The sequence below is a fragment of the Thunnus albacares genome, chromosome 4, assembly GCF_914725855.1.
Source record: "Thunnus albacares chromosome 4, fThuAlb1.1, whole genome shotgun sequence".
NCBI classification, from domain to species: Eukaryota; Metazoa; Chordata; class Actinopteri; order Scombriformes; family Scombridae; genus Thunnus; species Thunnus albacares.
The window spans coordinates 31,594,844-31,608,629 of NC_058109.1; the positions used below are offsets into that span (position 1 = coordinate 31,594,844).

General features: G+C 41.0%; 1 protein-coding gene across 11 annotated transcripts in view; it reads right to left on the reverse strand.

The window, feature by feature from the left end:
* Positions 1–13,786, reverse strand: part of LOC122980857 (band 4.1-like protein 1) — an 80,341-nt gene that overhangs the window by 29,637 nt on the left and 36,918 nt on the right. For all 11 annotated transcript variants that reach the window (XM_044349249.1, XM_044349247.1, XM_044349248.1 and 8 more), the window contains exons 2-4: positions 7,976–8,111; positions 7,013–7,180; positions 2,031–2,135 (exon numbers count right to left, since the gene is read on the reverse strand). In XM_044349249.1, the coding sequence (XP_044205184.1) occupies positions 2,031–2,135; positions 7,013–7,180; positions 7,976–8,014 (312 nt within the window). In that variant the 5' untranslated portion in view covers positions 8,015–8,111. The remainder of the gene's footprint in view (positions 1–2,030; positions 2,136–7,012; positions 7,181–7,975; positions 8,112–13,786) is intronic.

Genomic DNA, 13,786 nt, shown 5'->3' on the forward strand with positions numbered 1-13,786 from the left:
TCATAAAGCAATCACACAGAATAAATGTTCTCCCGAAGAGAGAAGATTGAATCCACTCTCTCCCAACTGAGAGAGAAAAAGGGCATCTGAAATGACATTTCAATTCTCAGGCTTGTTTGGACTACCAATCAGCAATGACCCCAGACAGTAAGCTCAAGCTGCGCTCTGATAAGCCTGTCTTTGATGAGCCTGTCATATTGATCTAAGCTGTAGCCTTACCTACACTCAAAGAGAGAAAATATTTGAACTTCAGCGCCTGTTTACCTCTGTGACACCCCAGTAAACTTGTCTGTATGGGCCAAGATCATGTTCCATCCAAAGCCTCAGCCATCACACGTGCATCAAGTCACAACATGTGAGCTGACAAAGTGTGCACAAGCTGATGATGGTGACAGAGGATATGCCCCAGATGTTAAAAGGGACTTAGTCTTGTCATCTTTCCTATCTTCAAAAAGGCAGGAGGTTCCTCTGTAGCCTGTTGTGCAATCACATACCTGCCCCTAGGCAGGCTCGTATCAGTCAAAACCTAAAACCCACATCTACCAAAGAGCTCTCATGTGAGCCGACAGCGAGGACCCATCAGTTCAGTGTTAATTACATAATTATATGATCATAAGCCTGGTCTGTGCACACTGACAAGTCAACAAAGATCACAGAGACACATCTTCAGACCTCCTATTTGAAATGTCAAAATTATTTGTGAGCTGATTGGAGTTTAATGTATGTACACATTTATCAGAAGCGGAAATAATTAAACCTCAGAGGACAGACCAAAGAACCACAGTGTTTCAGACAAAGTTGGATTAAACTATACAAGATAGGAGGAAAGGAGTAAGATAATGCTATGAAGCTTAAAGGGTAAATTCAGCAAAGAAATACAGTATTATTTCTAACTTATCTCTAGTAGTCATATTGACACTTTTGGTTTAATGAGCCCAGTAACTGTCTCTGAGATTTGGCCCAGAACTGTCAGGACAGTTTCCGTGTACAGTAGGTATATTTCTTCAGTAGTTCTAATCTAAGTTCTAATCAACACTGTTCAAAGTGAGGTCTGTAGACTTTCCAGAATATTCAAGACACTGTTTTTTATAGTGGCACTGATCAATATTTTTATATCAACAATGTAGTACGATGACCAGATGAATGTGAAAAGATGTCACTCGTGGTGATAGGCCCACACATAATTATCACCAAACTCTTAGTGGGGTGTATATCCAAGTAAATGCTAATGTTGGGTCTGCTGGACAGGTAAATAGTAGGTTGATAACAGTTTAGCCATATATTGGTGATAATTTGTCACTGCTGTATTTACCAAGTGCACAAAAAATAACTTATGCAGGATTAAAATGCAATATTTCAGTGCTGTGAGCAACACAAATGACATTCTCTGAGATGAGCATCTCAAATAAAATAAATGCATGCAGATATATACCACCAGTAGTGAGGGTTTTTGTTTTTGTTGTTTTTAGCCATATTGGTTACATTAGCTAGTTAGCTTGGCTGACCTTCAAGTTAAAACCTGCCTATAGCTATAGGCTAAAGGTAAGCTAGTAAGCTAGCCTGCTCCCCCACCAACATGTCATAGTTATGAAAGAAAGAAAGACAAAAAGAAGTCACTGAAGTCAGTTTGGCGAGTCTTTTATTATTATGTCTCTATATCTGTTTTCATGATAAAGTGTGGCTCTCGGCTTTGGTCCACGGAGGTTTAACTCAACCAATGAGATTATTTCTGGCTCCAGAACAGCTCTGCCTCCGAGAAATATTTATATAACTAAATTTATAACATGCATTTTGCAAACAGCAGATGAGGCTTTTTTTTCATCTTTTCTTAAACTGCACAAGTTTTTCAATTGCCTTTTGTCCAGACCGAGCGTGGAAATTTCCATTTTCCATTCATCTTTGAATGATGGATAGCGCACCCCAGAGAGCCGACCCAGCCAACAAGTGAGAAGAATACAGATCATTCTGTGAGCACCGTATTTATGCACTGAAATGTCCCACAATGTTATTGTGGTACAAAATTCACTGACCTTTTGTGTGTCTGTGTCGGCAAAAGTCAAACCATAGTAGTCCTTCTCAAGCAGGTTGAGATGCTCACACACCATGTCCATCAGGGTCTGTCCTTTGGAGTGTTTCTGCAAAGACAAACATACATCACACAGCTGTGGTAAAAAGCTAAACAACAAAGCAGAAGACAGATTCTATACTATGTTTCTTAAGTACCATATCTGTCTAAGAGTCTCCTACCCGCAGTTCAGTTTATTTGGCAAAATTTGGCTCACCAACATCAGACGCCATTAGACAGCTGTGCTTGTCAAGACTCTCTCTCTGGTTCGACACATTATAAAACAACTCAGCCATTTGGTGTCATGTCACAGTCAGTGTGCATCAAAAACTTGACAGGGAAAATGGACTGTGAATTGCTGGGTGCGATGACCCCTGCTGTGTCATCTAGTGCTGCTGTGGGGTTCACCTGTCTCTCTGTTCACCCTGCAGGTGGATCGTTAGAGTAACCTGGAACACCCGAGGGCCCCGGTGTGTTCCCAGGTTATTTAAGCCTGGCTGCAGAGTAGCTCTCTCTCTCTCTCTGACTTACTGCTACTCTTTGCCGCTCTGCTGCTGCTGCAGTTCTGCTCTCTCCCACGGGCACCCATTTGTTTTGGTTATCCTGCTTTAGTTCTTTGCTTTGCTTTCAACCCTCACACACATTCTCCACTTATGCATCATATACACTACTGATACCATTTACACACTCCATACTGTAAATATTTAGTTAACTCTTTTTGGTTTTGGTTAAATAAAACTTCTTTTGTTAAACTATGGTGTGTCTCCCATTTGTAGTGGCCAAAGAGCTAGGTCATAACATGGGGAAGACTGGTCTTTGTACTGTACTACTATTGATAGGGGTCAACGTGAGCATTTCAGGAACATTTTCTTTCACATTCAAGTGACAAGTTCATGTTTTCACATTCAAGGGAGAGTTTTCATGTGGATTATTTTGACCTGTTAACATTAGGATGCACCGAAAATACTCTTTCTCACAGTGCTGAAGGAGCCTTAAACCAGATTATATATATACTTGGTATATAGCCTGGATGCAAATAGTTTACCAAAACTGAGAAGTGGAGATGAAAACGAACTGAGGGATATGGGCAATGGTGGCTGATATTTAGGCACTTCAAGTCTTTTTTTTTCTATTTTGCATTTACTCATGAGAAATGAATAACTGAAATAAAGTCAAAATCAAGTTATATAAACTTTTCAGGTAAAGTGTAGCTCATTAGCACTGGATCAATTTTTGCTCATTTCTAATACATCTAAGGAAAACACAAGATGAAATATTCAAACATCATCAATTCATGCATGGGCTCATATGCTACTGAATATAGCAGAGGAAGAAGTATGTTGATGTTTAGACCTAACACTGAGCTACACGTGCACAATATTATACTCTCACACATACAGCACCTCCTCCCCTGGAGCCTACAGTAGTTTGTGAGGTGACAAGAAGATGGAGCATGCAGTTGCCAGGGAAACAGATGCAGTATTGTCCCTCCATTGTCTTGTTTCTTAATATCTCAAGGCTAGGGTTTGAAAAAGTGTTTTGCCTTTGCCTCATTATAGGTGAAAGGATGGTGGAGCAACACTTGGGAAGTGCTTAAGCTCTTAAAGAAGCTCTTATCATGTCAGTCAGTAGGTCTCCAATGCTACATCGTCTATGAAAAGAAAGCACATGCTGTTTGAAAGCCAGGAAACTTAACTAAAGAAATCAGCAGGTGGAATCTTAATAATCCATGACTGAGGTGAGTCTATTCACTGTCAGCTCTGGAGCAGTTAAATATTCAGCTGTACAATTATGATCTTAGCATTGCTACCTGAAAGGACACCCAAGACAGAATCTTGGCAATGTAAAAAAGACAATTAACAAGCATGAAACACTCAAAATAGCACTGCTCTACACATCGGCCCAGCCAGGCTTGACCATGCATAGTCAGACGGATTACACCTCAGTGAGCAGGGGGAGGGGGGGTGTATGTGAGAGAATCGGGTAAGGGCGTGGTGCCTGCTCTCCTGCTTAAGGACCACAGGGAGGCTCAGCCATGCATCCATGACAAGAGACTTAATTATCCCATGAATGTGGCACCTCCTCCAGGGAGAGCGCTCTCAAAGTGTGGCCTGCGTTCTTCACAACGCTGTTATTACCAGCTCCTGTAGCACGAGGGAGGTTCGGAAATGGCAGGCAAGAAGTTCCACCCCGGCAATTAAAGACATGAAGCGAGAGTGAGTCCGTCCATGACCTGGAGGTCTGAGGCTCTCACTAAACTAAAAAATTTTAAAAACATGGGCTGACAAGAGGTTTCTTTGTACATCCCTCTCTGGCAATGACTGGCAGCGCTGTGGGGTCGGGCGAATATTCGGGAAGAGCACTTAAGACACAAAAGCTTTCATAACCATAATGCAAACTATTGTTGCGGTGTGGAAAAAGCCCAAAGGTATTTCAGAATATGTTCACAGTGCTGAGAGAGTGGTTGGTGCAGGCGTAGCATTCCTGATATTCTTACATCACACACTCACACATAAAAAGCACTCTCCCCCCAACACAAAATTTCATGTACTTGTGCATAAGTATCCTAAGGGGTGGCTCATAATAACATTGCTCTTCTATTTTCTCCTTGGCTGCATCTGGCCTGTGACCATGTAATAACTATAGATTTCCTAACACCCTATTAGCAGTCTGTCCTGATGGCTTTTATTGGACAAAAGGAACATCCTGTGATCAATCAGTAGTGCTGGGTATCATCAAGATTTTAATGCCTTTACCAACTCAACACCAAAACCTTAGTTTGGGGAATATAAACATGATTTAGCCACTTTTTTTATTGAATAAAACACTTTATATTACGCCGCTCAATGATTCAGTGTTAAAGGGGCACTCCACTGTTTTTATGCATGAGGCTCAATTAACTTCCCACATGCAGTGCTACTCAACCTATGAAAAAACCTGTATAATGTCTTTTGCGGTTCAGAGGGGAGATGCTTTTGAAAGTCGGAGAAAATAATTAACTATTGTGTTGAATTATGGGAATTGTAGGATCCAGTGTTTCTGGAGCTTGACCCAGGCTTGGGGCAAAATGTCAGGATATCTCTAATATTTTGACCATTCTTCTTTAAACTTGTCTCTAGCGAGTCCACCATCTTAATCAACAAGCAATGCATAATTGCTGGAGTACCCCTTCACAGTAGGTAAAGAACTTCTTCTGTCTAGAAAAAATATAGTCTGAGACAGAAAATTTTCAAGGTCAAGATCAAGCTTTCAATCTCAACTTTTAAGCCTCCCCAAAAAAAACAAAGTGAAATTTGAATTCCATGACAACTGGGCATCTCCATCTGCTGAGGAAGATTGTGTGTCACGCTTGAAAAGCTCCAGTACAGATAGTAAATGGACCTTGTGGGGGACATTATTTTGTCAATTTCCTGATCTAGATCAGAAATATCTAATGAATAAACAAGCATAAGAATTTGAGCATTCAGGGCTAACTCACAAAACTGCCCTCATCAGAAAAACAACATTGGTCGTTTGCCTAAACCAAGCCCACATGATTTTAACAGTGACCATACCCAATATTGCAGTGACACATGACACATACTTGCTCAAATAGTCTTATTTGCCATACACAATAATTAGAAAAGGAACATTGTTGACACCAGAAACTGCTGTTCACCTCAACATTGGTTTCTATATTAGCAAAAATGGCATATAATAAACTTTTGTAGCAGTAATTCTTAACGGTTTTCAAACACACTTATGCACACTTAGTCGTCCTGCCAATAGGGGCCCCTAGATCAAAAAACACTCATATAGAATGTTTTGGAAGGCAATTACAACCAACCGATTTTGTCAAGATTGAAATTTCATTGGTGCAAACAGCAAAGATTGATCACACTTGTCACACAATCTTCCTCAGCTGATTGGGTTTGCCCAGTTATAATGGAATTGTAGATGTTCAAATGGGGATCGTATGATTGGATTGAAAGCTCCAGAACAGCCACTAATGGACCTTGTGGTGGGATTGATTTGTCAATTGCACATTTTAATTGAGGGTCAATACTTAACAACACTTTTTGACACTCAATGTAATGGACACACTTCACAAAAAGGTTCGATATCCGGCCCTACTTATGAGCATGTACAGTATGTCTCCAGTCCAATGCAGCATCAGACAGTCTAGTCTTGTTGAAGATATGCACAAGCAGGGTACTGGAGTGTGACACAGGCAGGCTGCCACCAATTGATCCAGACAGAAGCCTGATTTAACTCTGTCATCTCAGATACAGAGGCAGCAGTGCCAGACAGACACATCATGTCCTGGATTTGGATGTCTAGATACATTCTTAGTAAGCTAAATTGAAAGTTGAACCTAAACAAAAGATAGCTTAAAATATTACTGCAAAATCTCAGCAGTTAAGTAATTGAATATGAAGTCCTTCTGCCACAATCCTCCAAATATTATTTTAGAAGGAATATATAGACCTGTTCTGCCAGAGGTATCTGCTGCTGCAAGCTACAACTGACTTTCTTCTGTGCATTTATCTATACAAATGAACTTACATCTATCTCTTTTCTCCTCTTTTAAGCATGCCTTTACTTTCCTTTCACAGCGAGTGGGAAATATCCTATTTCACACTGCTATGGTAATGACAACAGAGATCTTATGTAGAATGAAGACTTTCATACTGCACTATTTTTTGTGCCACCGTGTGTATTAAAGACAGTGTAACATTGCTTTGGCTTCGCCCCCCTGGTGAGCTCTCAGCGTGGCACCCTCTCTTTTATTCTCTTTGCCTATTTTATCCGCTCTTTGCAGCACTATACAACACACACAACTGCCCACAGAGGAAAATAACAACAAAGGGGAAAAAAAGAATGTTGCTTTTCAACAGTTTTGTTCATAGCATGTTCGGGTTAATTCTAGAAAACATGTTTCCACAAAATGTTTTCCATTGTGCATACCTCAACTTCTGCTTCAAACTCGGATGAGTCCAGCAGGGTCACTTTGAAGGGAGCGGTTTTAAGTCGTTTGGAGCCTTTTTGAGGAGATTTGAGATTCTTGTTTGGGGACATCTTCTCAGACATGTCATCTGTTTCTTTGTGTTCGTCCAGATGTTTGGAGTTCTGTTCCTTTATATATGAAGAAAAACAACAAAAAAAAAGGCAGTCAAATGACACAGTGATGGATTTCATCTTTCAACCTTGATACTTGCATGAATATTTCTAACAGTTAAAATATTTTGAAGTACCACATCAGCACAGTGCCACAAAATCAAGTTCTTTATCAAATAGATGCTTTTAGCATTAATTCAAGTACCAATAGTGTCATATTACATTATCCCTCCTGGACAAACATCAAAGTGTTTGGTTGTAGTGTCCTGAATGAAAATCAATGGTGCAGAATCAGCATTGGTGCTTTAGTAGATACTGGATTTTACGCACTGTGTGTAATCTATGGAAGTCTACTAATTAAAATACTGAAAAACATAAAGCACACTGTATATCTGCTTTAAACTACACCAACTCCCAGTCACTGTATTTCAAAGATAGCCTACACATTCTTTAATACAAAGATGTAAAGGCTCTGTTTCAGACAAGGCAAAACTGTTGCAATATCAAGAAATACTGTAAGTTAATGAATCTTCATAATCAGTGTCATCTTCATTATCTACAAGGCCCAAAGGCCTATTTTCAAGGAGGTGATATGAACAAATGAGCTCTACTTCTTCTACAGTGTAATGGTTCGCTCGGCTCATGAGAACAGCAGGTCAGGAGTGGTACTTTAGAAAGTCAATTAAACTCCTACAGTAGCTTTTAAATTAAAAGCTAACATTTCCTGTAATTTCCTGTGTTTTTACTTTACACAACCACCGAGAAATCTGTGGCTTCAGCAGTTATCCATTAGTGCATTTAGGCACTGCCGACCTGTTTGGCCATCTTGCTGTCCGAGGCTGAGTCCTGCATGCCTGCCGCTGCCCCCTGCCTTCTGGGAGGACTCCTATCGTGCTCTCTTCACCTCTGACGGTGCCTGCCTCTGTTGCTTCAGCAATGTAACACCAACCTGCGCAGGAGCAAGAACACAGCAAATAATTTCAAACAGTGTCTCAACTGAGTAGCGCTATCACTTCAAAATGTCATGCCAAACATGTTTTTGTTTTCAATATCAAAAGAGATGAGATGACAGCAGGGAGCTGCGGCTGCAGAAAAAACATTCTAAACACAAATGCTTTCACCCTAAAACAATACCAGGATCACATTTTCATTACAAATTCTGAAAGCTGTAGCTTCTTGATGCAACACAATTTCCACAGACTTAATTCACCTTGTCGTCAAGGACATTTACTTTAATTATAAAATCCCTCACTGAGCCAGATAATGATCATTTATTTAAGCAAGACAAGCTCTGGCACTAAGATGATGATTACCAAAAAAATTAATTAGTGAATAAGGCCATGAGTGCTACCATCGCTACTCATGACGATCAACAGTGCCTTTCTTCAGTCTCAAAGGTGTAACAGCAAAAAAACTGTCTGTATGGTTCAATGGACTGTGTAGATGCCTGAAGGGCATATCATGTAGTTGAATGTCTTCTTTGATTTCTCTGATAAAGCACACGTTTCGTTACAATACAAAGCTGCCATTATTAATCCATGACACAAAGGGTGCATACAGTGTAACATTACAGCGTAGACAGGTGCTTTGTTGTGGGTTGATTAGGTATCATCAGTATTTGAGTTATTTTGTGATCAAGTGTTGTCATTTTCATTCCTGTGCAGCCACTTCCCCACAGCCCGCCTCATCTGCTTCCACTCCAGTTCAGTCAGTACACCTACGACAAGGTTTTAACCATTTATTACAACAATTTGGATTTAAGTTTGGCTCTGTGGCTCTGCTTACAGTATGTGATGCTCTCAAACAAATCTGAATAAGCCTGACAGAGACTGTCCCTGAGCTTGCAAACGCCTCCCCCCCAGCAAAGCTTGAGATACACAGCATTTAATGAACATGAACACATATTAAAAAGAAACATTCACGGTTAACAACTAAACAGATAAATGCTAATGCACAAGGATTCTGGGGAGGTGAAGGGATTTAAAGCGAGGATGCAGAGCTCAGTGTTGTTGTAGGCAGACTGGATGAGTGCCAAATGTTTATATTAAGAGAAATAGCATGTGAACATATGTAATTGGAGGGTTTATGGAACATTATTTCATGACTTCTGACTGCTTGAACAACCACAAGACACCCTTTTATCAATTTCTACATTTTCCTGCAAATCAGTTAGAGCTTGTCGTAGCTTATAGGCGTGGGTGGAGAGAACAATAACAGCAGCAGAAGTCAAAGTAGAGTACAGCCAGTTTTGTCAGTTCAGAAAGGTATGTATAGTAAACATGCCTTTTACATGTTTACAACATCTTTGTTCACAGTGTCAAGTGCTGTGTAATAATGTATGTTCTAAGTGTTGTTTCATCAGTGCAGCTGTATATTTTTATGTCTCATGAGCCCACGTGGGCTGGGTACTTTATGACACAAAAATAAAAATCACATTGTGAGCATTACATTGCTCGCTGCTTGGGAGAAACCCAAAGCTCAACCTCCCCCTCAGTGCATCTCTCCCTGTATGATTGTTGAATGTCAGTGCAAAGAGGGGAATTTAAGAAGGTGCTTTGCTGTCTGATTCTAAAGACACAAAAACCTGGAATTCACTGTAAATAGTACAGATAGTTGAACATTCCCTGCTCCATTGTGGACATGATGTTGTCTATTTTTGTCTACTTATATACAAGAGAGAAAGAAAAAGAAGCCCCAAAAATACTAGGTACTCTGTGGATGGATGTTTTTGTGATCCAGGGTGGATATTTTATAGGTTACACACTCAGTAGATTCCACAGCAGATAAAAAAAGATGCTTATGACCCTGGAACATGTTCTTCTTTGACCTCTTATAAAAGGAAGACATGGCATATAATGCGTGAGCATATCCTCAGCGGGATCAGATCTGCTCAACATAATGCCAGTGTATTATAGCGTTCCCCTGACAATACCTCAGGACTTTGTGTATAATCCAGTCTCTTTATGACCCTGGAGGTCTCTCTGCCCCCACAAGCAGCAAATCACATCGACATAATGCATCTGGGGGTTGTAGGCAATCAGGGCTGACGACTGAGGCAGGAACACAACCAGTTCACACCAGTTCAGAGACTCCCAGCCAGGGAAAGACTTGACTTATACCAAGTGGTTAAAGGAGTGTGAACCCCCCCTCCTCCTCCTCTGCTGTGCTATCACAACTGTCCCATTACTTACAATCACAGTGATTTGACAGAAATGAATTCCCCTCCCTGGGGACAAAAGTGAAGCGTGGACTGGTATGTCCGCTCAGGGCCTCATTTCCCTCTTGCTTTCTGATCCAGCTGGGCACTGAGCTATAAGTTGCTCAATCAATTTTCCCTCCTTGGCTGAATCATCATATGACTGCCAAATAAACTCCCGGATTGGAGTGGAAAAACTCTGTCAGATATCATGTTCTGATGGCGCAGGAAGCAAACACTCCATGTCTTTCTGTTATCGCGTTCGCCTCCCAGTCCGAGTCAGTCAAGCTTAAAATAAGGAGCATCTCCCCTGTGTGCGTTATAGGTGGGTATTTTCTCATTCTGTCCAAGTCAAACAGAAGGTGACATCCCCCCCCTCACTTAACATCCATCTGGGCTACACGACACAATGCAGTCATCTACAGCCGTCTGTGAAAATATACCTGTCTCAGCTGTGCCTTGTTCACAGCAACAAATTAACTGAAAGCAGCAGCAGTCTACGCATTTCTGTTCCCCATCGCGGACATTTTTCACTGCTGTTCTGAACACATTAACGAGTGTACAGACAACCATGACACATTTTCTAACCATACACAAATCGATAGTTACTGTTGCTTTGAAGTGGTCATAAAAGATTTGTACCATACATGTCAGCCAATAATGAAAAGGCCCTTCGAGGACACATGCGCACACGTGCATGCAAGTGCATAAAATTGAGAATACAAATCAAATAATCCAAAGTTAGTTGTGGTAAATGGGGTCCCTTATTGAGACATCTTCTCATTAAATCAGATTAATTGCCAAATTAACACTGATTGATGTCACAGAATGAGGCAGTAGAGCCCTGCAAATGCATTAATTTCCTGTAACAGACCATTACCCACAATCGCCTCTGTCAACCCAGCGACCGAGAGCTCTGCAGAGGAGAAGAAAGCACTTTACAGGGCAGGAATACACTGCTTGTTTCTGGTGTTGTACACTGTGCGTAGTTCACTGACAATCTCTTTCTTTTGATATGTGCCATAAGTAATAATAATTCATCACAAAGAAAAACACATTGTTTCCTTGGAGGGTTATGAAACACTACTCTTCCCTAACAAGCACAGCCTTCTCCCTTGTCTCTCCTGCCTCTTTCTCCTCATCCTCATCAGAGGTACGCTTTAATCTAAGTAAGGCAAGTGGAGGGAGAATGAGAGAGGGAGCACGCATGTCTGTGGAAGAGTACTGGCTCAGCTCCGAGATGCAGTTGCCATGGTAACAGCATAGAGTACTCTTTTTTTTTTTTTTTTTTTTCCCCCAGCCCATCGTCTCTCTCCTCAGAGGAGTGACAGAAAAACAGAAAGACAAACTGAACAAGGAGGGAAGATGAGAGGCCAAAAGATGAGGTAGCATAAAAGACAGAGGGATCAAGGATAAACGGAAAAGATAAGAAATGACAAGAGGGAGGAAATGAGCTGATGCGGCATCGTGACTCAAAGAAAATGTCAAGCAGTAGCCTCCCCTCCGGTTAGCGGTGGAGGAGCTGCACACACCATTTCTCGTCACACCCGGGGACAGACGGAGAGGTTGAGGCAGAGATGCAGGCCGCTGCTGCTAACCCTCCTCTATCATCTACCATAACCTGCTCCTCATTTCACGCAGCACAGTCATCACTATTTGGCCAGCACACAACTCTAATCCATTGTACAATCCATGGCCCTGCTCTGTGGTCTTAATCACATTTATCCATTGGTGCAAAATGCAGAGTAATCATATAGAGCACCACACTGCCAAAAGAGAAAGACACAACACAATACCTACTACACCCTGACTAGCTTGTGGACGTTTTTCATAAAATATTATTACAGTGTTTTTTCAAACAGAATGGATTCAACTGTTTGCAATATAGTCATGTAGGGTCTGCAGCTACAGCTATCATTCATGACTGAATTGTTTTATTGTATTAACATATTTCATCTTGGAAAGTGTCAAATTTGAAAGTGAATCTACACTATTACTGTTATCATGAAGCAATAGTGGTGATAAATAGCCTATACAGGCTGTGATGGGAGTTATTTCAGTAATCCAGAGTTTTGTAATTAAAGATCCTGGTCATTTTCAAAAGCGTCAGGTGACTGGCAGATGGAGCACTTTGAAGGCTTGGATGGGCATGAAACATGATGTCACCCATTGGTTTCTGAAGAGAGGTTTTGAAGCTCAAAGTGGGCGGCTCCGGCCATCTCCATCTTGGCAGTGCCTGACTCCGCCTAACCCCCAGCTAATCCAAAATGGGCAAAGAGTTGGAGCTGAGGTGGGCCGAATGAAGCCTGGTTGCTGAAACGAGCCACCTAGCGGCTAGTGACCTGTCACTCAAAGCGACCACATCCTTAATTATGCTTTATGGCTTAATAAAATTTAAACGGGTGAGTTATAAAAAAATTCACCTCCCGTATAGTTGTCATGAAAGGGGAAATTAGCTATAGAGACCAGAACTGTTTTTTGTACCAGGCTGTAAACATGTTTATTTCTGCTGTAAAGTTGGGCATTTTAACATGGAGGTCTATAGGGATTGACTCACTTATGGAGCCAGCCTCAAGTGGCCATTCAAGGAAGTGCAGTTTTTGGCACTTCCATATTAGCTTCATTTTTCAGCCCTGGAGGTTGCCACTCCCTGAAAAATGCATTACAAGGTCTTGCTGCTTCTTTGATAAAAGGTTAGGCACACAACTGTGTACACAAAAACTTCAGGAGAGAAGACTTTCAGTTCAAAATATCAGACCACCAAGCTTTTAATTCTGTTGTATGCACTGCAATTTTAACACAATCATTATACCACCAGCCACTGCCATTAATCCTTGTGTATTTCAACTCTTTCTAACATTGTCAATTTGTATTTTTTAGATTGTCTTTATGTATGTAAATTAATTGTGTATGTGTACTTCACTTGCCGCAAATTGCCCTTTGAGAGACAAACTGAATTGAAATTAAATGAGTTATGTTTTGGAGAAACCTGATTTTACATTCAGCAGTATCTATCAGTTCATTTTTGGATTCTGGGTCAGTGTTGGATGAATTTAACAAAAATGCTCTAATGTTTTGTTCCGAATGCAATGACAAATGTGCTGCAGCTCTGTGTGGTTCAGTGTCTTAGGCACCTGGATATCATGAGCCAACCGCATGCTAACATGCTAACATCCTCACAATGACAATGACATGTTGATGTTTGCCAGGTATAATGTTTACCATATTCACCATATAGTTAGCTTAGCTAGCTAGCATGCTAACATGTAGCTAATTTACACTAAACACAAAGCATAGCTGAGGCTGATGGGAATATTATTAGTTTTGTATCTAGTCATAAAGCAAAGTGCTGTGCAGGTAAAATTCTGACCAGATGGTGGCGCTAGTTGGAAAGTGCAGGGGATCACCAAAGATAACGTGAATAACTG